The sequence below is a fragment of the Filicampus tigris genome, chromosome 10 (assembly GCF_054856515.1).
Source record: "Filicampus tigris isolate MCC_2025a chromosome 10, RoL_Ftig_1.0, whole genome shotgun sequence".
In the NCBI taxonomy this organism is placed as follows: domain Eukaryota; kingdom Metazoa; phylum Chordata; class Actinopteri; order Syngnathiformes; family Syngnathidae; genus Filicampus; species Filicampus tigris.
Window position 1 is genome coordinate 14,657,481 of NC_141226.1, and position 23,700 is coordinate 14,681,180.

Consider the following 23,700-nt stretch of genomic DNA (forward strand, 5'->3'; position numbering starts at 1 on the left):
TTTATGTGTGGGCGAGTCTTTTTGACTGCTTGTACTAAAAGCTTGGTCATTAAAGAAGGCAAACATGGTAGGCTTAAATGTTTTATTCACGTTCTTTTTACAACATATTACACATTCAATTAGAGCGACGACAAGCGTTAAATTAAATAAATGTCAAAAAAAAATAAAATGAAAAAAAAAAACATCGACAATAACTTGAGTTGAAGTCAATTCAAATGAGAGAATGTTACATTGCTCCTAATACAGCTCATAAAACATACAAGGCGTTTTAATACGATTACAAGCATTCATGATAGCTCGGAATTTTCTAAAGGAAGTTGGAACATTCAAGTCTCGGCCATCCCCAAGCTTGACGTCTGCCAATCCCCCGTTTGGCTCGTGGTTTCGTTTTTGGAGGACAGGGGAGCACCTTTGAAGACCACCAGCCAACCAAGGCTTCGCTGAGGAAGTGGAGCCATCGCGAAAACTTTCTATTGCTTGACTTGGGCTAACATTGTTGCTTTGATGCTTAGCACGACGTACACAATGAACCGAATTTCCACCAAGTAGCCTCGTTTGGTTCCAGAACGGTACACAATGCTTGACAGTTCCACTGGGAAAAAACAAATAGCGGGTTGTTCAACACAAACATTACCCATGTCAATTCTTGGTCTAACGTCCTGTTCCTGCCGCCTCTCCCTCTCCTTTTGCTTCTTTGTGTGGTGCAGCGAATCCCACTGCGTCTAGGTAGCTAAGGTTTTCAGTTGTTGAGATTTTCCTCAAGTTTTCTGTAGAGAAAAAGTCAAGAAAGTGGGTTTGTATCGTCAAAGCCTAGCTAGCGAAGTTTATGTATTTGAGGTGTTATCTAATTTCCAAAAAATGGAATTCTGCCTAGCACCAAGCGGAAAAGTCAAGCAAGAATCCAATCAAGTCAGTTGTGCTGGTTACTACAAAAAGTTGCAGCTAAAAGTCGATGCTAAAATGTACCACTACAGTTGCTGCTGAAGCCAATGGATATGTTCCTGAAGTGGCTGCTGACTCTCCTTCTTCTTTTTCTGCTATCCATGGCAGGCATTTCAGCATCCTGCCCGAGGTTGCCAAGGAAACAGCGCTCTGAGCACGACTGTGGTGGTAAAAACTTTGGACTCAGGGGGCACGTATCATTAAATTCGGCCTAGCAACAAGTGTCCAGTCAAAACTCATCGCTGTATGTTGTCAGTTACTGAGGCGTAGCTAAAAATCTATTCTACGGCAGAGGATGCTTGTCCTTTGAGTAATTTTATGTTCGCATCTAAATGGCTAAAGTTTTCAGTTATTGAGGCGTAGCAAAAAATTAAAAAATCATACGTAACAAAGGCTTGTTTGTCCGTCATGAAATGTTGTTTGTGCTTAGCTCGCTAAAGTTGTCAGTTACTCAGGCGTAGCTAAAATTCTATTGTAGACTACAGCAGAGGCTCTTTGTTCTTTGTGAAATTTTATGATTGCGTCTGGATTGCTAAAGTTTTCAGTTATTGAGATTGAGCTAAAAAAAAGAAAAATATCACAGCTAGCAACAAATGCTGTTGGTCCTTCACGAAATGTTGTTTGCGTCTAGCTCACTAAAGTTGCCAGTTATTGAGGCATAGCTGATAAAAAATATCGTAAAAACCAAGAGAGGCTGTTTGTCCTTTACAAATTTTGCTGTTTTTGAGTAATTTTAGACGCAGCGATGGCCCCCCCAAGAAACACGAGCCGGATCAAGATTCACCTTCCCAAGCCGAAGCCAACCAGAACTCTTGGTGGAAATGCGGATTTTTACACCAAACGTCCCTTTGCCAGTCAGGGCAGAGGTGAACGTCTTGGCATTTGAACAAAAGATTGAAGGATGGTCAGAAGAAGGAGAGCGGGATGGCAAGGACCACATGGCTCCCGGGGGAGAGCGCAGGGAGGGCGGGGTTGTTTGAAGGGCAAGCGAAGGAGGGAGTGAGCAGCAAGACCGATAAGAAGAGGCTTAACGAATGAAGTGGATTGTGCCGAGTCCTATTCTGCTGCGCCGCCAGACGACAGGAAGCGGAAGGAGATAAAAGCCAAAGACGTGATGAGGATGTGGGGAATGAAGAGACGGCTGCGAGATGTTCAGGGGAAAAAAAAGGAGGACGGTCCCGTCTTAAGTAGCTCCCATCCGCCGCCCGCCCTCTAGCCGCTTGACGTCATCCGTGCTCGTCAGTCGCCGGCCTGCCAGGCGAAATGGCGGACGCTAAATCATACCCGCCGCCACCCAACACCGACCCGCTATCTTGTCCAAGAAAGGCACAGCTGTTACCAGTTGAAGGCGTCCCAAAATAGACGCCATTAACCTCCATCAAAAAAAAAAAAAATCACGACTTTACTTGCGGATTTTATTATTCCAAGAAAACAAAAAATCTACTTTATTGTGTTTTTTCCTCCCCCAAAAGTACACGTTTACTTTGTTTCCGCGAAATTAACTTTTTCCCGAAAATATGACATTTTTTTCTGGAAAAACGCCTTAATTCTTAGAATATTTGCATTTTAATCTTGAAAAATATAATTTTGTTCCCATAGAATTATGACTTTTTCTTAAAGATGCATTTTTTTCTGGAAGGCTTATGACGTTTTATATTGGCAAAAAATATGATTTTGCATGCAAATTTCAGATGAATTTACCCAATAATAAAAAACATTTTTCCTGGAAAAATTACATCTTTGTTCTTGGAATATTTGCATTTTCTTCGATGACAAAACTATAATTTTAATAAGGCAAAAATGTGACTTTTCACTTTGGAAAAATTCAACTTTCTTCCTGTAAAATTCTGACCTTTCCCCCCTAAATATCCTACAATTCTTCTAGAAATAAATACCACTTCAGTCCGACTTTTTTTCCCCCACTAAATATTTTTTCCCCAAATTGCGACTTTGATCTTGGAAAAAAATTGACTTTGCTGTCAAGTTGGGACTTTTTTTTCCAAATTCCAGCCCTAATTTACTAAAATGTCTTTCTGTAAAAAACATGCAACTCAATCCTTCTACGATTCCAACTTTTGTTTGCGTCACGCAGATGAATTCATTTTAAAAAGGGCAGGACTGCCATATCTCTGTCCACGCTGCCCCGAGGTTCCGGTCGGGGCTTCATCACGTGCTTTCCGCCAGATTGAGTCATAAAGGGGAAAAAAAAGATTCAGGAGACTCCGGCTCGGCCCGAGGGGCGTCTGGCGGGCTCCTGTGGCGCCGGTTATGAGCGTCGTTAGGCCTTAAACACTTTTTTTACGCGTGGCCCGGTGAGTGTATAAAGGGACTCCGGTGAGGAAATTATTTGACACTACCACTGACAGTGCTAGGGGACGGGCGGGGGGGGTATTGAGGCGCACGGGGGGCATCTATTCTTCTTATAGCCTGCCTTAAAGGAAAAGAGATAATGGGAAGTAATGACGACGGAGGGGAAAGGAGAAGGGGGGGTGCGTCAGGCAGACTAGAGAGGTGGAGGCGTCACGGAGGAGTCAGACCTTTATCTAAGAAAAGAAGAAGGGTGGGGGGGTGTAGAGAGAGAGGAGACAGTGGTTAGAAGAGAATATTGAAACATTTGCAAGAGCTGGGGGTGGTCAGGATGCAGGGTGGCGCCCCTGTGGGGTGGGGGCAGAAGTAAGGGGGCAGCGTCAAAACAAGGCTGGGATAACGCCGAGTTGAGGATCAGAAATTTCAGTCGATGTAGATAACGCTACACTCGTTTATTAGAGACGGCACATCTGCCCCCCCCCCCCCCGCCACCTTATTTAAGGGTGAGCTGCCGGGCGAGGCGAGAAAGGAGGCCAGGCGCTTTGGTGGGGCCGCCGCCTGGCCCCTCCTGGCCGTTCTTGCGGGTCAGCTCCAGCTCGATGGTCATCAGCACCCGCCCGGCGGCGTCCTCTACCGCCGCCGCTGCACCCCCTCCGCCACCCGTCCCCCCGTCCCGCCCGGGCCGGAGCAGCCGCCCAAGGAGCGTGCCCCAGCCCCGCCCCGTATCCTATTTGCGGTCCTTGCGGGACTCCTGCTTCTTCTTCTCAGAGGCCTTCGGCTTGGCGGGGTCGGCTGCTGGCGCGGGGCCCTGTTGGGGAGCAGGGACAGAGAGGGGGGCGGGGGCAGAACAGGGGTGGAGAGTCACTTGAGGAGGAAAGGAGTGCCAGGGGGAGGGGGGCAGGGGAAGTTGGGAGGGGGTCACTTTTAGAGGGACGGGCGGCGCTTTGGTGAAGTGGAGAGAAAAAACATTTTAAAAAGGAGAAGAGAGCAAAAGAGGTGAGAAAGAGGGCGGGGGAGTGGGCGGAGCAACGTTCGTTTAAGGGCGGGGGGAGAGAGTGAGGGGGGGTGGTGTCCAGAGCTGGAGGGGCGGGAGGGACAAAAGAGGTAACCATGCATTAGGATGGGACACAGTGACAGTTGGGCTCCACACACCTGTACAAATCATGAAGCTTCGATAACAACACACACACACGCGCGCATGTGTATATACACACACATATACACACAGCAAAGCCCATCAAATTTCTTGTTGTGTTTTGCCTTTTTTTTTAAGAGTTCTTATTTTTTTATATGTAAACGTCACATAGCCTCACGACCATTTTCCCTTAGGAAAAGAAATAACATTATTCCGCCTTCTTTCATGCTAAAAATACAACTTTATTATATTTTGTCCCTCCACCCGCCCCAAATAATGTAATATTTATTTTATTTTAAAAAACTTTTTTTTAATTTCCTTTTCTATTTTTAATTTTCGCAAAATTGTCACTTGATCACACAACTATTCTCGTAATGCCTCATTATCTTTTACCCTCAAAAAATGTAATTTTGTGAAATTATTAATTTCATCTAAAAATGCAACTTTATTCTCGTAGCTTGTCTTTTTCCTCAAGGAAATTTAACTTCAATTTTATCTTTATCTTTTTGGGGTTTTTTTATCCAAAAAAAGGCTTTATTCTCGTAATATTTTCGTTTTTCTGATTTAATTTTTGTAAAATTACAAATTCAGAATCCACAAAAATATGACGTTATTCATATAATGTATAATATATATATATATATATATATATATATATATATATATATATATATATATATATGACTCTATTCTAATAAGTTTCCAACATATTCCACCTTTCAATTTTAACAAAAGAAAGACTTAGGTGTTGTATGATTCAGTTATAAAAAAAAAAAAAAAAAAGAAATTATTCATGCAGTTTTTTGGGCTGCCTTTTGTGTCATTATTTCCTCCCATTTTTGAGCATTTGAAATGCACGTCAATAGACAAACTACGTAAAAATAGCGTGTGTAAAGTGGAACTGGAGCGTGTAAAGGCTGCCTTCATGAAGCCTTCGCAGTACGAGTACTTTCAAAGAACAGAGCGCTGGCGGCGAGGAGAATTTAAAACACAAGCATCAGCTTGACGAGCACGGCGGTGGTCTCTAATCAACCCCCCGCTGGGCACCTCTAATTGGACTCTGATCATCATCAGGAAGACGAAGAAGGAAAAGAAGAAGAGGAGGATGCGAATGCAGCCGCATCCGGAACCGCGGCGGTCCGGAGCTTCTGCCCCTCGAGGCTAAAATGGAGGACGGGGTGGGGGCTGGTGGTGGGGGGGTTAAAACCTTGAGGAGGAGGGAGAAGATGAAGAGTGAGCGCTAGTGATTTCCTGTCCGAGCGCATCACATGACCTGAAGGAGAAAAGGAGAAGGGGGGAAGGGGGGAATGGACAGATGCTCCTCCAGGCCTACGGGGGGAGTCAAAGGTGAGGAGGGAGGAAGGGGGAGAAAGAGTAGCTCCGATCGATACAAAGCGCGAGCCACAATTATCATTCCACAACTCTGTGTGTGAGTGCCTGTGTGTGAGACTGTGCGTGCATTTGTATATGAGCGTGTGTGTGTGCACATGTACGTGGATATTGGCGACTGTGTGTGTGTGCGCGTGTGCGTGTGAGACTACGTGTATAATATTGTGTGCGCATTGTGTGAGTGCATGTGTGCCTCTGCATGTCTTTGAGAGCATTTTTCATGTGTGTGTGTGTGTGTGTGTGTGTGCGTGTAAGTGTGGATGTGCGAGTGTGTTTGTGTGCACGTGTCTATACGTATGTCATTGTGTGTGCGCATGCGTAAGTGCATGCGTGTGAGACTGTCTGTGTGCGCGCGCGTGTGTGTGTGTGTGTGTGTGTGTGCGTGCATTTGTGCATCTGTGTGTGTTTCCCTTGCATATATGAATAAATAACTTTAAAAAACAGGGAGGATGACATGCGTGACAGCGTCGTCACGGCAACCAAGCAACGACCACATTGCCCTGCCTGCGCTTGGACACACACACACACACACAAACACACACAGTGCCCCGTGGCACTGGAGAGTAACCTGACAATCATCTGACAGTTAAAAGAAGAGAAAAAGAAGAAGACAGTGAAAGTGGGGGGCCACGGAGGGGGGGGGGGGGACTAATGGGGGGCTCTCGAGTGACGACTATGAATGTAAGAGGCGGTTTGGTGCCCCCTGTAGTTGTGAAGCATAATAACAAGGGCTACTTTGTTTTGCTTTGCGTTAAAGGCCTTCACGCACGCACGAGTCTTGCTGTGGCAGTAACCCGACATGTGGTCAAGGCAGGGGCGGAGCCATGGGTAGGGTCTGCCCACCCAGTGAGACTCATGAAAAAATATGTACTTTTAAATTTTTTGTCAATTATTAAATTATTTTTGAATTTGTGTTTGGTTGTGTGTTTTTTTTTTAAACATTTATTAAGAATGGTATAATTGTGCTTCTCTAAGGAAGATCTGAACTTCATATTATTCAGATTGTCATTTTACTTGAATATACGATGTGTCGGGACAGTGAGAGAAATATTCAAGCCCACCCTGATTTTTCAAGGCCCACCCATTAGCCACATTTTGGCTCCGCCCCTGGGTCAAGGGCTCTTTTATAACGCCTTGACGCTCTAAATCACCAAACTTTGTGACTTAATCTATCAATCAATAAAATTAATACGGTTCTTTTCAGAATGTCACTGTACTGTAAAACCATTAAAATCAACTGTACTATATGGATGTCTTTTTAAGGTTTCGATATTTGGCAGAATACATTTCTGCTCACTGATTAATTGGCAAATTAATTTGAAAAAAATATATATAATGACTAATATAACTTGTTTTTTGGTCCCTTATTTGTTACAACAACAAAGATTGGAATTACAGGCAGAACAATGAACTATTTCACAATACTTTGTCCTTTAGTTGTAGTTTGATTTTACGGCAGACTGAAAAAAAATGGCAGCTTTTTTAAAGTCTTTGTTTCAATGTCATTACTTTGGTCTTATGTTGTAATGTGTTAATGTGTGCAAAACAATTTGAAAAGGGCGAATATGAGGCGATTTAATCGGCCAGCTGACTGAATCGAAATATTAAAAAAAAGAATTGGTCAGGCCCTAATCAAGAGAATTCTTTTCATATTGCCACCACACTAAAAACAATATGTTTCTTTTTTCATATTGAGCTGCTCCAAATCAAAAGGTTTTGTTTTTTTTAAACTTGTCAGGACACTCAAAATCAATCATTTTCTTTTCGTAATATCACATTGCTGGAAACCGATAGGTTACTTGCATTAAAAAACTATTGGGTTCTTATGATCAGATTGTCACGCCACTCAAAATCAATATGTTTCCTTTCATAATAGCATGACAGCGAAAATCAACAGGATTCGTTTCAAAATATCATCCAATTCAAAACTGTTGTTTTTCCATATCATGACACTCAAAATCAATATGTGAGCATACTTAAAACCAATCAATTTCTTTTCATATTGTTAAAATACCCAAAGTCATAATGTCACCTCCGTAAAAATCAATGAAGGTGTTTTCATAATCGCAGGACACTCATAATCAATCGGGTTCTTTTCGGGTTGCAACACTTGAAATCAATTGTTTGTTTTAAAAAATAATGCCACAATGCCCAAAATCGAAAAAAGGTTCTTGCCATGCCCTTACTTTTGTAAAAGCTGACCATCAAGGAACAGCATATTGATTGGGCTGTGTTAAAATCACTCCAAATCAATGTTTGTTTGTTTGCTTGCTTGCTTGTTTTGTGCGGTGGCATGTGATTGGGCGAGGAGCGGGAAGAGGAGGAGCGAGAAAAAAAAAGAAAAAAAACAGACATAAAATGGTGAACTTGCCTGTCTCTGCTGTGATCCCTCCTTCTTTTTCTTGCCGTGTTTGCTGGAGAACAAAACACAAAACAAACAGAAGTCAGAATGTCTTTCTGGTGGCGCCGCGCTCATCTACTGACGGGATGACGGACGCGGCTTCATCGCACCCTTTGCGCTGGATTATCCGGCGGATTACACGCAGATGAAGATTGCAATCAGGCTAAATCGCTTGACACGCATCCAGGGGCGGCGTAAAGGGGTGGGCAACGGGGGCAAATGTTTGCAATGTTGTAAAACACTCAAAACCAAGCGGATACTCGTTGCAGTGGCATGATGACAAAAAAATCCTACAAAGTGCATCATTGCAAAATGAAAAAAATAAATAAAAAAAATCTTTTATCAATAATAGGTAATAGTGTTCTTGTCATTTCATGACATGCAAACACAACATCTTGCTGACGCACAATAATAATGTGAAAGTCCGTCAAAGGTTGAAAATCGGAAAAAATGAAATGTCGTTTTTTTTTTTAATCTGTTACCAACTCAGGTCTCTCAAAACAAATCGGGTTCCTGTCACAACATCACAACAGCCAAAATCACTGGGTTTGTTGCCGTGACAATACTAAAGGTAATGACTTAAAAATCCAATTAAAAAAAACATGATTCACTTAATCTTTTATCAATTTTGGTCACTTAAAAACATCCATTCCTTTTCAAATAGTTCTTGCTGTGACATCACCCCTAGAAAGAACATAGGTTGGAAAAATAATGCACATGCTGCCGATCTTTCAGCCCAGATAGGCCTGCAAAAGCAGTAGGAGTCTTTTGATAATGTCATGAGACTCAAAATCAATAGGATTCCTTTCATGACATTACTACATAAAACAGCCACGAGAAAGATAATCGTTGGAAATCGATGATTGTTGGAAAAAAAACTGTAGGTCCCTCAAAACCAACATGGTTCAAGTTGTAATGTCATTACACAAAAAGTACAATATTCTTGCTGTGATATGAGAATCATGAGAAAGCCCACCAATTTTGGCAAAATTGAAAAGAAAAAAAGAACATGTACATTCCTTTGACCTTTCATTTTAGATCATTCAAAACCAATAGGATTGTGGCTCTGTGAAGATCATGAACATTGTGACTGTTAGAGAATCACCAGGGTACCTTTTAACCAATATGACTCAGCCATCTTGCATAAAATACTGATGCCGCTCAAAACCAATAGAGTTCCTTTTATAGTGTCACCACGCCCCAAAAACAGGAGGCTTCTTGCCCATCACACCTAAATGTCCTAAAAGATGGGCTGTTGAGCACTCGGGACGATGGAACCAGAGCGAGCGGGGAGCAGGCGACAATTAGGCGACGCAGGTGTCAGTGCCCGGGAGGGGGTCGGGCTTGGGGCGCAGCCCGAGGTGACCCGCGTGCAGCCAAAGCATCCGCTTGGGGCCCCGCACTGACCTGACGCTGAGGCTGAAAACACGGCGCGCCACCAGGAAGCGCATCAGGTAGTAGATGACCACAATCAGCAGCAGCAGGCCCAGGACGGCACCCACGATGGAACCCGTGATCACGCCCGCCTGGATGGGCACTGCAAGTCAAGCAGGAGCACAGAGGGAGGATTTCATTTTTTATTTTTTTTTAATGACGGTACCAAAAGTGACAGTGAGAAAGTAAAAATGGAAAAGTATTGGGTTAGAAAAAAAAAAAATTAAAACAAAAGAAAATGGTTAAAAATAGGAGGGGGGTTAATAAAAAAAAAACCTGGTGACAACAAAGTGACAACAAAATAAAAATGAGGGTAAAAATAAAGTACCGATAAAAAAAAAAAAAAAGTGACAGGGAAAAAAAAGTGTCAGGGAAAAAAAAGTGACAGGGAAAAAAAGTGACAGGGAAAAAGCAATGGTAAAAAGAATTTTGTTAAAAAAAGAGAAATAACTCACGGTAAATTGATGGTAAAAAAAAAGGGTAAAAAAATTAAGGTAAAAGATGCGGAGTAAAAAAAAAAAGTCAACAGAAATGGAATGTTCAAATAGTGATTAAAAAATTAACTGACAGTTAAATAAAAAAAGTGATGTTTAATAAGTGACTGGGAAAAAAAAGTCAAATGTGGTAAAGAGTGATTTTAAAAATGTCGTAGTGAAATTAACAGGAGTAAAGTAAACATTTTTTAAAAAGTAATGGGAAAAAATGTGTTGATTAGAAAAAAGTAACAGTTGGAAAGGTGACAACAAATAAGTGCTGTTAAAAAGTGAAAATAAAATAGTAAAAAAGATTATTCTAAATAGTGAATGTGAAAATGTAGATTTAAATAAAATCCACAACAACAAGTCGAGAGTAAAAAAGTGACAGGAAAAAATTGACGAATGTCGTTAACTGACGATAGAAAAATGGACACTGAAAATGTTGTGGTAAATGTGCATGAAAAAAAGTGAATGTAAAAACGGGAAAAACATAATAACAGTACATTAATATAGTAAAACAAGTAAAAAAAGTTACGGTAAACAAAACAATGACAGAAAGTTATGGTTAAAAATGTGATGGTAATAAAGTGACGCTAAAACCTTCAATGTTTAAAAAACTGGTAGTCAAAAATTGACAGGAGGGAGATAAAAGTTGTGGTGGAGAAGAGAAGAAGGTTGGCAGCTAAAGCAAACGATAACAATCTCAAAGATAAGTCCAATGACTTCCAATGAGACGAGTCATGCATTATTCATGCGGCACTTTATGGATCAATGATGGCAGCACGGTGCCTAGTGGGTGGTCAGCACATCTGCCCCAAAGTTCCACAGTTCGGCATTCGAATCAAACTTCCCGATCAGGATGTATCATTAAAAACAATGTTGTTATTGTTGTTGTATTTTCTTGCATTTTTAACACTCATTTTTACAATTTTATGAATTGATTTTTTTCTCGACAAATTAAACTGAAGTCCTTTACAAACAATACAACATTGTACACAATTGTAGAAAATGAACAATATTGTTTAAAAGGGTGTATAAAAAAGTACAATGCATAACTTTTCTTCCAAAAATGATCAAAATTGTAGAAAAGTGGTCACAACATTGCAAATGTACAAAAATGTGAAAAAAGAGTGATACAATGTACATAAACATACAAACAAACAAAAACAGTTTTTCTACGAATTAGTACTTTGTGTACAAAATTGATAAAAAAAAAAACTGTAAAAAATTATTCACAAATCTACAAAATTAGTAAAATTGTAATAAACTGTTTTTCTGCAAATTAAATTACTTTTTGTACAAAATTTAACAAAAATGTACACAATTGTACATCCATTATCCATACCGCTTATCCTTACAAGGGGTGCTGGAGCCTATCCCAGCTGTCTTCGGGCAGTAGGCGGGGGACACCCCGAATTGGTTGCCAGCCAATCGCAGGGCACACAGAGACAAACATCCGCACTCACAATCACACCTAGGGGCAATTTAGAGAGTCCAATCAACTTACCATGCATGTTTTTGGAATGTGGGAGGAAAACATGGGAAAAAAACTGTTTAGGTACCCGGAGAAAAGCCACACAGGCATGGGGAGAACATGCAAACTCCACACAGGGATGCCAAAGCCGGGATCGAACCCTTGACCTCTGAACTGTGAGGCGGACGTGCTTACAAGTCGGGCACCGCGCCGCCCCACAATTGAACAAAATGAATGAAATTGTTAAAAAAGCATACAGTCAAAAGTGAACAAAACTACGAATATGTACAAAAAAAATGGTTTCCTACAAATTCATTTGTGTACAAAACTGTACTGAACAAATTTGTACAAATTCTAACAAAACTGTCCACATTTTTACCAATTTTACAAAAAAAATTAATTTACTTAATTTTGTCGTTTATAAAAAATATTAAAAACGTTCTTTCAATGTATAGAAGTTGTAAAAATTGAAAGAATGCATAAAAAAAAAATAATGGTAATGCTCCTTTATCAGAGTCGAAATTTTAATCGCAGCGGCATTTTGCTCGGTTCGCACACTGTGGCGTCTACATAGGCAGAAACGCTAAGGCGCGCGTCTGACCTTTCTCAAAGACGAGCAGGCGCACGCTGGAGGGCCGTCCGACGATGTCGGGTGGGTTCTTGGCATCGCAAGTGAAGGTCCCGTTGTCGCTGAACTCCAAGTTCTTGAGCAGGATGGAGCCATCGCGGCGGCTCGGGTCCCCCACGAACTCCAGCCGGTCCCTGAAGGGACCCTTGTTGTCCACGTAGGCCATCCCGCCCGTGTAGTGGAAGATCTGAAAACGATGCGTCGTTTAGGGACACTTACTTGCTGATACTAGCTCAACAGGCTGACGCAATTTTTAACTATTAGGAAAATAGGTGCAATGGCTCATTTAGATGTTTATGTTCATAATTCAACTGAAATTGTTTAGAATCATGCATTGAATTTAGACTTTTTAAAATTATATCAAAAATATTAACATTGAATAAAAAAAAGTTCTATTAGGGTACGATCTTATTTCTAATATTTCTTTTAAATTATTCCCTTTAAATAGTTTTTTCTCCTGTCAAAGCATTAAGGAATTTTCATAAAATTATTGAAAAAAAAAAAAACATTCCGCATTTAACTTTGACTGTTGTTTTAATCGGCACCAGACATTTTCAGACCCTTTTTTACCCTAACGTTTGAAAGAATTTGAAAAAATATAAATACATTCCTGGGATTAAATGGCTGTACTGTGAAAAGACTTTGGGATTGAATGAGTTAAAATGCATCTTTTTAAGAAATTGTACTAAAACATACTTGATTGAATGACTGAAAGAGTAGCATAGCAGCAGTAAGGAAATATGAAGCAGCTGCTAAAATCCCCCCCCAAAGGAGAAGAAGAAATGTGAATGAGGCCACACTGGGACAGTTGCAGAAGGCAGGCGAGATAATGAGAAAAGAGGAAGAGGAGGAGGACAGGATGGAAGAAGATGAAAGTCGAGATTAGAGGACTGACGGGAGAGGACGATGAGAGGACGATAAGTGGGTGACAGTGAATGAAAAAAGATTGCGAGTTAATGCATGCAAATTCCAAACGTGGTGATAGTAACTACAAAAGTGACACGTTCAAATTTGACCTTATTATCACTTCCTCTCTTCACTGATTGTCTCGGAGAAATCACATGGTTCAAATGCCTTTCCATTTGGTTACCAAATATGGTTCCAGCCTTTTATTTTCGATAGCTTGTCCTCATTTGGATTTACCGTCTTTTTTTTTTATTTATTTTTTTTAATTACATTTAAAAACGATGCGTGCGTTTGTGTGCGCTTGTATTTACCGAGATGCTGTCCCTGGCCCCGTCGGGCCTGTAGGTCCAGGAGAAGGTGACGTCCTCGGAGGTCCAGCGCCAGGAGAAGAAGGAGCAGGAGAGCCGCACCTCGGTGCCCACCAAGGCGTGACGCTCCCAGCCCGTGTAAATCATGATGGCCTGGGACGGCTTGGGAACTGCACACAGGGAACAGAAGTTGCAGAAGTCAGTCGTTGCTACTTCCTGAAACTGAAAGGCTCCAGGCAGACGTGTTTGGTGCTCCAGACACCAACCCCAATAAAAATTCCTGGACCTTTTCGCCCCCATACATCACACAGGAACTAAATATAGACAGTAGTTCCTGTTCCAAACTCTCCTGTATCTATCTTTCCATTTTTCATCCTCATTTGTCCCTTTCTAACTTAGAATACTTCCTGGTCTAGCACATTGCCTCTTCTACTCTTATTTCTTCACTCATTTTCCTCATTCATCAACTATGAATAAAAAAGTATTATTTCCATCTATCCAGTACATGACACACATTTTACATCGCTATCCTTAATCAGTCTAAGCTGCTGCACATCATTTCCATCGCTATCTCTCGGTTTGGCTAATCGGTATATATATTTTTTTTTTTACTGTTGTACCTGGCGGACATTTCCTTGTGCCCCTTTTTTGTCCTTTTCCACTTCCACCTTTGCCCTACGTCGCATCCCCTTGTCGTCTTGTCTCCTCTCCTCAGTGTCCCGCTTCTTTTTGGCTAACCTCGTTCCTTGTCTGCTTTCCTACACTTTCCCTCACAAAAATTTGCGTTCCCTCACAGAGAGTTGCGTCGCAAAGTTTTTTGCGATTGAATGCGTTTTGTTTTAAATGCGTGTTTATGTACTTCCGGGTCAGTTTGCCAGCTAGCCTAGCCCAGCCGTTAATGCGCGGCTGTTTGAGAGACGACAGTACGTCGGCAAGAATAATGGAGGAGGACTTGGAACGCTCCTTGCGGTCAAGAGATGTCCTCTATTGTTTAGCACTCGCTTCATATGTCTTTCGCGTATTTGGAAACCGTGCTTAGTATCAAAAACTGATTTTATGTCTTTGTATTTCAAGGGAATTTCAAAGCAATTCTATTAAACTCGCCCACGGCTGAAAAGGCTCCGTTTGTTGCTTTTGTTTCCCCGAAATATGGCCCGTAAGTACATATACACGCATTTAGAAAAACAAAAATGTTCACTTGCAGAAAAAATCATTGCGGTATCTCGCAATCCTTGCGAGGGAACGCAAAGGTTTTTTAAAAAAAATTTTTTACTTCCATGTCACCTTAGGGGCTCCGTACTAAAACACCAATGTGACCCACTGTGAAATAAAATGCCAGAGGTCACCTAGCTATGTTCAGCACTAAAGTTCCTCCCCAAAGGTTCCTGGAACTCCCATGAGTACAATCCCCACACCGTGAAGTTTTTATTTCCAGCAACTGCGTGTACCACAAAGTGAAAGTTCCGAGAACTTTAGTACATTAATGCAGTTTTAGTTGACCATTGTGTGTTTGGACCACAGGAACTACAGTATCGCCTAAATGTAGTTCTTGGGAGATTTCTTTGTAACCCTGTTTGGGGGGGGTTGTACGTTTTGTGTTGTGTTTTGAGAGATCCAGGAATTTTCCAGGACCTACTCATACCACAAAGTAAAGTTCCTGGACGTTTTGGTGAAAAATGCAGCTTTAGAGGACCATTATGTGTTCAGAAAACAGGAACTCTTTCTTAAATTTAGTATCAAAGTAAAACAAAGCCCCTACTAGGGGAGGTAGGGCACATGAAAAAGTGGAAATACTGTATTTAGTGAGCGTATACATGATCATCCCAATCAAAGCATAATGTAGTGAGAAAATATTGAATGTGTCACTAGTAGCGCATGGATGATGATTGATGCTAATTGGCTTTCAGGCACTAAATCAATATTTCACCAACTGGGAAAATATGATGCTGTCAAAAAATCTGACCGCATGGAGTAACATCTTAATAATGTGCCGCAAAAAGGGAAATACCGATGTACTGTAGCGTTTGTGGCAAGTCGCATAGCAATCGAAAGGATTGCGACATGTCAATTAAGGACGACTATAGTGGAGGCCATTAAAGTTGAGTCAATTAATCTTCCGCTAAGCCGCTTATTGGTCGGTAGGAAGGAGATGCTGAGGACCCATCAGTGGCATCAACGTGACCTTTTCTGTCATTAGGAACTTTTTTTTCCATCTAAAAATATGTCAGATGAAAACCTAGCATATCAAATTACTTTGAAATAACATATCGTCGCTGTCCTGTGAAAAACACTTATCTCCAATTTTGGAAACTTTTTTCATTTTCACAATGCGATGTCTGTAACGCGGAAACACCATTCATGTAAAAATAAGAAAATGAAAAAAAAAATGGAGATAAGTGTTTTTCACATGACAGCGACAATATTAAAAAAAATTATTTAAAAAAATAAATCGATATTGTTTCATTTGTTTTCATTCAGTTAACATGTTGAATTAATTCATCATTTTAAAAAACATTTTAAAAGCACTAAAATTATGTTCAGATCTTTTTTTCAGATGCAAAACTTAAAATGTGCTTTCGTTTTTTTTTTCCAATTTCTTTTTACCCTAAACATGGCAAAAAATATTTAATTAAATATAGATTAAGATAAAAAACACAATTTGTTTTCTTATTAATTTGCACGTGCACACTGCATATTGTCACTCCCAAAAAGTTGTTAAAATATCTTTTTTTTTTTACAAACAACAACAAATAAACACATGCATCCAAATGTGTTTGTGTTCACAAATAAAACACGTTAAAGAAAAAACATGAAATTTGGCAATAGATAAAAAAAATCAAAAAAATCATCTGAAAGATTTTTTGGGACAATGACTATATGCAGTGTATCTATGGCCACATTTCTTGAAAAAAATCATCTTGAAAAAATCATCTGAAAGATGTTTTTGCATCAAATAACTCACATATGCTGATACACGCACACACATGAAAACACACAAACATTTACTATCAGCAATGTCCAATAAAAAAATAAAAAACATGTATCTGAAATGTGTAAACATATTTTTGTTGTTTTTGTCTGCACAGTAATAAAAACTCAATTTGGAGATACATGCACATACACTCAGTATCACCACTGTCCAATGCAAACCAGCTGTCCAATTATTTTGCATAAAAAAACCACACAAAGAAAACAAACTAGTTTTTGCATTTTTTTTTCTGTATAACAACAACAAATTCACTATATTTGGAGACACACAAATAAACACACACCCAAACTCAACATCACTACTGTCCAGTACAAACATGTAGCCCCACTTTCCTTACGTTTTTCTTTTCATACAAAATATGAAAAAAAAACAACTATATAAGCACATACTTGTTTTTCAATACTTGATGCAGGTGTATGGGTGCTGTGCGAATACATAACAATGTTTTTTGTTTTTTTTTCCTTTTACCTGCGGCCAGGGCAAGGAGGGACGCCAGCGCCACCAGGGTCAGCATGATGGTCTGCGGCAAGTGTAGACTTCCCACTGACACGGAGGAATCAACAGGTGTGACAAACACACACAGACGCACAAGCGACCGGTCTCGGTGGCGTAAGAGTCCCACTCTGCGGGAGAGCGTATGAAGAAGAAGGCGACGACCAAGGATGGAGCCTACAGGCACAAGACAGCAACCGGAGGCCTGACAGTGTAAGGAGTCTTTATAGGGGGACACACCCCTCGCCCCCGGGAACACTCCTCCTCCTCACCCCCCACTTCCAGGGGGACCATGCAGGACGGCCATCCCTGACAGAGACCCACCCTCATGGGATAGAGATGCTGACATTAACCCCTCAAGTGGAAAACAGGAAGTGACATTTATTCGAAGAGTGTTCAAATTTAAGCAAATACTTCTTTTAAGTACACAAGCTGAGCCTCGAGAACCCTAGACCACTCTGGACAATCTTGGACTAACATAACCGTACTTGGACCACTCTAGAACACCGGGGACCAACCTTAGGACACTCTGGATGACTCTCTACAAACTTGGACCACCCGAGTTGAACTTGGATGACTTTGGGAAATCTTGGGCAACTCAAGACTGCCTATGGATAAACCTTGGACCAGGGTTTTCAATCCCGTTCCTCAAGGGCCTGTTTTCCATCCCTCCCAGCTTCAACACACCTGATTCAAATGATCAGGATGGTTATCCAGTTTCTGCAGACCTTGCTGATTATCTGATCATTCGAATCAAGTGTGTTGCAACAGGTAGAGATGGAAAACAGGCAGGAAAGAGGCCCTCGAGGAACAGGATTGACCTCTGCCTTAGACAAACTTGGACCACTTTAGCCCACCTTGAACTAACCTTAGGACCCTCTGAATCACTCTATACTACTTTGGTCCTCCCTAGATCAACTTGGATGACTCTAGACCATCTTGGACCTAACTTCCACAAACTTGGACTATCCTGAACCACTTTGAATAACTTGAAACTACCATGGACCAACCTTAGACCACTCTAGACCAACTCAGACCCCTCTAGACAACCATGTACCAATCTTAGACCTTCTGAAACTACCTTCCACCTATCTAAGCACAGCCCAGACCACTTTGAACAACTCAAGACCACATTGGACCACTTTAGACCAGTGAGGATCCATCTGGCCTATCAACAATGGTGTACGCTTGGCCCCGCTAGACAATCTGGTACCACCTTGGGGCACTTTGTTCCACTCTCAACCAGCCCGAACCACTCAGCCAACAAAGGCCTTTCAGAATTGATCCGATCCTTTTGTGTGTGTGTATGTGTGTGTGTGTGATCCTGTGTTTCTAGGATTAAAGAAATAAAGATAAAAAGACACTTATGAAAAATTAAAAACAGCACCACCTGCCTAATGGAGTCACTGTGAACAGGATGGGCTAACTCAATTTTTGTCATTTTGCAGGCGAGTGATGTAAAGTTTTATGGCTGTATTATGAGGACGTTTATATGACAATGATACTTGTTTTTACAGAAACTGGGAATTTCCTCAGACTTTGGCATTTTGCAAATACTGAATAATGATTTGGGATTTGGAACATGTTAGATATTCATGTTGCTTGCATTTTTATCCACAAAGGAGCTCCTCGAATTCTCTCAACTAACCCAAGAGTTCTATTGGTGTTTTTATGGGCGCTAAGTGTGGCGCTAGGACATTTAGGTCTGGGTCACGGCGGTCCAGTCCGCTCAGAAGTCAGAACAAAGACCGTAAAGTCTTTGGAGTCCCTCCCGCCAGATTCCTGCTGACACAATGGAGCACGAGGGGGACGGGGCCCGGGCCCAGGCCTCAATGGCGCTTTCTCCCGCCCCGCTGGGACGCACAAAGACCCGCATTGAGCGCCCCCACGCCGGAACGTGTCACCGCCGCCAGCCCAGAAAGTTGAGGCCAGGACAACAGGAACAAATGCAGGACAACACCGGCGCAGGGACGAGTACGTCTGACATCTTGTTCACGGGTCCCAAAACACGTACAGTAAACGTCCGTCCTGATGGCGCCAACAGCCTTTGAAACATCCGGATTTTGCCCATTTCCTCACTTTGTGTTATTATGATATAGGAACGACAGCCAGGGCAACCCGCTTCTTACCTGACAATCGCACATGTTGCCTGTGGTTGAATTAAAAAAAAAAAAAAAAAAAGAAATATATGCGGTGCTTCAAAGCATTGTTTTCCGCTGAAAAAATGGAGGACACGGTACAGTATTTCCCTTGCAGCAAGTTGATTGTGTGCGAGGGTCAATTGCCAGTGGAGTCTTGTTCAGATGGTCTACAGACTTATGGGCAAAGTCAAGGCCCGCGGGTCACATCCGGCCCATGAGAAGGTTTTCTACGGCCCCTGGGATGATATTGCTTTATTAGACCAGCCCGCAGCCCGCAGTAAGCCGGATTGGGTAGCAGATCTGATCGGGTCCTTCGCACCTGCCGAAGACGTCACGCTTTAAAATATATTGTAGCGACTTCAAAGAACACACCGTCAGACGAAGTTTAATTATCATGTTTTTATTAGTCCAACCGGCGACTGTGGGCCACAGCCGACGCCAATACAGTACGTCAACCGTTCAGTCAAAAAAGAGCAACGGCTCTCCTGTTCGTCCTCCGCTACTCTCGCTCGCATGCCCTCCCATGCAGCGAGCCGCGCGATGCATTCATTAACCTCGGAAACAACACAACTTGGCAAGACAAATTCGACAACAACACAGATAACCCAATTCGTTACACGATGTCTGTAATATATTTCTTTGCATCAATGTTTGCTACCCCATGGCTGTTCTACATGCTGACTGAAGACTTCACGTCACTTTTCGTGGCTTTCAGAATCGGATTGTGGTGAAAAGTTATTTGGAGTAAAACACACCATTAGAAATACTTAATGTTAGAAATCTCACGTTGTTTTATTATTAGTTGGCATTTGATAAATTCATTGAGTTTCGACGTAGTAATGAGATGTCCCACACTGTGAGAGGCATTGAACGCTATTCGAGCGCTAAGTGTTGATAGTGAGTGATTTTTTTACTTCTCTTTCCTTCTTCGACACAGCTCGTAGTTTGTTCGTGCCAGCAAACTCAGTAGTTGCAGATTGCCCGTGTTTCACCACGTTTGTTGTTGTGTGTAAATGTTAAAAGTAGAGTTTAATCATTTAAGTTCGTGTCAGGTAACTGCTGTACATAATAGCCTAGACATGTTCTCTTGATGTCACGTTGATGAACACTAGTTAGTTATTTTGGCTCATATGCTAACTATTCTAGTGATGAAACGTGTGAATGTGTATTGTATGTATTGTTTGGCTGATTAATTTCTTAATACAGTGAATTGTGATGTTTAGGCATATTGTTAACTAATGGATATGCATTGGATGATGTTGCTAGGTTATTCTTTGTCTGTGTTGTTGCAGACCACAATAAATAGACGTGTCAAGTGGAATACGGGCCTGTGTTCTCTGACAGGAGCACCACTTCCATACCTTGCCACTCTAAAATAGGGTCAGCTGGAGACATCATACCAATCATATGAGCCTCTCCGTTTTACTTCACATTATGTACAGTTCTTTCAATCTTGCAGCCCGAGTCAACCAGAAAATTGTTTCCAGTATGGCAGGAGAAACGCAAACGGAAGAGACGTACGAGCTGCCTCGCAAAAGTAGCAGTCATGTACTTTATTTTATTTTTTCTTTGGTAACTCCGAAGATAAAAACAGAACAGGGGGGTGACAAAGAAATATATTACAGATATATAAAGCGTGACATCATCAGCAGGCGCGAAGGACCCGATCCAATCTGGACTTTTAAAAAAATTTCAATGAACATTTTATCAGTCCGGCCCTCGGCTTGTCGCTAAATTTTGTATTTGGCCCTCCGTCCATTTGACTTGGACACCCCTGGTCTACAGTGACTCAGTGTGGGTTCGAGTCTTCCAGGGTGGTCTGAGACGATCTAGTTAGTGAACCATCCCGAGCCCAGACCACCCTGGGCCAATTTACAACACTTTGGGCACTTGATGTCTCCTCCATTCCTAACCATGAATCCATGAATGTGGCCTGTCCTGCTGGGTCATCAAGACTTAAAAACTGCCAGCATGCGGAACACTGCTTAAACATGTAACAGCACAATATTGCAGGAATTGGATGCACTTTTTTTGCAAAATATTCCCATAGCTGCATACGGTCATTTAGAAGGTGTAGCGTTCAGACTAAAAAGGTTTGGAAAGTTAGTAGCAGTCATTAGTCAGGATGCAAACACCTGAGGGACGCATGAGTGATGATGGCGGAGGACGAGAAAGACGCGGAGGTCTTGATCATCATGCTCATCCTGGCACCTCGTTCATGCTCAGGGGTCCTTTGGTAGACATTTTGTCCACTAGTGACAAATCACCGCCTCTCCTAATAGAGTACGCCGACATCACCGCACAACCAAACAGACCATCTGCCAGCTCGCTGGTCAGAATAGAGGCAAGAAATGTGGCAGATTGGTGGTGGTCTGTAGGGGGGTGAGGGGGACTGCAGAATCTTGTGCCAGTGCTACAGCAGCTGCATCGCATGCCTGATTGCTCCCCCAGTGATGTTGCCATCATTATACAATGCAGACTTTGATCCAGGACAAGCCGAGATCACCTCGGACCCACTGGATTGTACAAGAGAACGTGAATAAATAAACAGTTTTCATAAAGTGTGATTACTGTGTGTTGGGAAAAGCTGAAAGTCACAAAAATAAAAAACAAGAGCGTGTGCTACGGTACCCGAAGCGAACTGCTGTTTTCCTATAGTCTTAGTCATTTACCAGTTACTTCCATCTACTGTAAATACTTAGATATGCAAATTGCCTCTTACCCTGCCTTAGTACCTGACATCTGGATTTTGGCCTGTTTTACTGCCGCATCCCCCCCTCTTCGCACCTGTTCGGAGAGGGGGGCTAAATGGTGACATCAAAGTGAGGCTGTTGCTGTAAGCACTCTGCATCGACCAACCAGGACAGGCCTTAAAAAACTTTTCCCAGGCATCTACCTGTGGCGCTTCATTTCATCAAATGGACTCCCCCGTGCTGTTTAACGAACATTGTATAGCACCATACTATGCCATAAAAGTTGCCCCCTCTGCATCCACAGTTGTTGTCCTCTAACAAATGAGCTGAACAGCGAAGTCCACAACAGCTGCTTGAGCCATGACAATGTCCAAGAGAGTCCTTCTGTGTCTTTCTGTGCCTCTTCCAGTCGCTCTGTTGCAAACTAACAAAGTTCAGTGGCCACTCCCCACTGAGAACATCCTCTTTCAATATTTTGTTTTTTTTTCCCCAATAACCTTTTGATGCGGGACTATAAGATTATGCGGCAGGCCAATTAGAAACTGGCAGCTGGCCTCAAATTGACACCTCGGTCTATGGTTCGTTTTTTGTGTAAAGAACAGTTTTCATTGGGGGAGGCTTCCTGACTTTGGCGAGCTGTAAAAGATTATCAAAGAAAAAAAAAAAAAAAGTCACTGAGATAATGAGATCCTAAAGGTTAGTGGCCAACGCCGTGAAGAAAAACACTATTGATATTCCGAGGGCTTCGGCTCGGGACAATGGCGGCGTGTGTGCATCACGCTCTCTCCCTCACGGCCTGGAATGGCAGCGATGTCACAGCCAGCGCCAAGATGGAGGGATGAGGAGGGATGGACGGATGAGGAGGAGGAGGAGAACAAAGCCTTTGTCACCGGGGATGAGGAGGGATGGACGGATGAGGAGGCGGAGGAGAACAAAGCCTTTGTTACCGCAGTGAACAAGGAGGCCATTGGGGGGGCCAAGACACGGACACCATGATGGACAAAAGTGTTGGGACGCCGTCCACCTACAGGAAATCAACGAGAACAGAGGACAGACACGCTCGTGGGAAGACCTGAGCTGGCCTGATTCAAACTGACCATCTAGTTTCATGACCAACTCATCCGAGCAGGCCTTTAACACACCTTGAATTCAAGTCAGGAGAAGCGGCAGTAAAACAGGCCAAAATCCAGATGTCAGTCGGCTGCAGCAGTTTTCTGCCAAAATAAAAAGAACAAATTTGAAAGACTTAAATGTTCTTATACATAAAATGAGATTGAGTATTCTTCCTCTTTGTCTCCGGCGTGCACTACGATTTTCTCATGTGGGTGCCTTTTCTCCCACCCAAAAAAAAGGTTGGTAATCACTTCCCCAGACCATACTTTGAGCACCCTAGACTGCTCTGGAACAGTTTAGGCCGGCGCGCAGTGCAGTCCGATAACATGCAGACTTTGAGCACACCTCGTTCCATATTTGCATTTTCAATATTTTCTGCTCTGCTGCCTGCTTGATTTCCATTCAGTGGCAACAACAGACACGATGGGGAGGAGGAGGACATTTTGGAAATTCAGTCACACGCACACTGACATACACAAACGGAGAAACATTTATACACAGACACACACATATACGAACCAACACAAAGACGCGCACACACTCGCTCAAGATGTCTAAAAAGGAGCTTTTATTTGCATTCAAGTTGACAAAAATACATTAATTTACATTCAGGTTCATATCAATGATAGTTGATATATTGGCATTGTGATCAAATCAATAGTAGTCCTCCATGTCAGCTTTGTCTCCCTGATTCTGGATCTGCTGCTGCTTCTTGTACAGGTCGGCAATCTTGAGGGAAGAAGAGAAGGACAAATCCAATATCCTTCAGAATCAATAACATTCTTTCAATAAATTTCTGACATAAAACATAACTACCGAAAGAAAAGCTCATCAAGTCCGGTGTGGCCTTTGGGGAAAATGCGAAATCATAG

At 42.1% G+C, this 23,700-nt stretch overlaps 2 protein-coding genes across 6 annotated transcripts in view; both read right to left on the reverse strand.

Moving 5' to 3' along the window:
• Window positions 1-68: 68 nt before the first annotated feature.
• On the reverse strand, window positions 69-19,223 carry mpz (myelin protein zero). 5 transcript variants are annotated; one of them, XM_086042991.1, is made up of 6 exons: window positions 19,011-19,223; window positions 13,404-13,570; window positions 12,160-12,373; window positions 9,582-9,711; window positions 8,145-8,187; window positions 69-4,057 (listed from the first exon to the last, which is right to left on the reverse strand). In XM_086042991.1, the coding sequence occupies exons 2-6, from the start codon at window positions 13,545-13,547 to the stop codon at window positions 3,977-3,979; spliced, it is 612 nt and encodes a 203-aa protein (XP_085899117.1). In that variant the 5' UTR covers window positions 13,548-13,570; window positions 19,011-19,223; the 3' UTR covers window positions 69-3,976. The 5 variants fall into 5 exon arrangements, with proteins under 5 accessions (XP_085899117.1, XP_085899115.1, XP_085899113.1 ...); XM_086042989.1 differs by lacking the exon at window positions 19,011-19,223 and adding an exon at window positions 16,858-17,076 and having other exon boundaries at window positions 69-3,485; XM_086042987.1 differs by lacking the exon at window positions 19,011-19,223 and adding an exon at window positions 16,858-17,076.
• Window positions 19,224-23,373: 4,150 nt separating this feature from the next.
• lig1 (ligase I, DNA, ATP-dependent) overlaps window positions 23,374-23,700 on the reverse strand; it is a 35,788-nt gene continuing 35,461 nt past the window's right edge. Inside the window, exon 26 of the mRNA XM_086043914.1 lies at window positions 23,374-23,557. Within this exon, the coding sequence (XP_085900040.1) occupies window positions 23,483-23,557 (75 nt within the window). The 3' untranslated portion in view covers window positions 23,374-23,482. The remainder of the gene's footprint in view (window positions 23,558-23,700) is intronic.

What these genes read in the sequence shown, in the direction of transcription:
- mpz (XM_086042987.1), bottom strand. Translation starts at nt 16,903, where the DNA reads ATGCTGACCCTGGTGGCGCTGGCGTCCCTCCTTGCCCTGGCCGCAG. An exon ending in CCTCCTTGCCCTGGCCGCAG is followed by an intron (nt 13,571 to 16,857) that starts GTAAAAGGAAAA and finishes CCCTGTGTGCAG; the next exon opens with TTCCCAAGCCGTCCCAGGCC. An exon ending in CCTGCTCGTCTTTGAGAAAG is followed by an intron (nt 9,712 to 12,159) that starts GTCAGACGCGCG and finishes CTTGACTTGCAG; the next exon opens with TGCCCATCCAGGCGGGCGTG.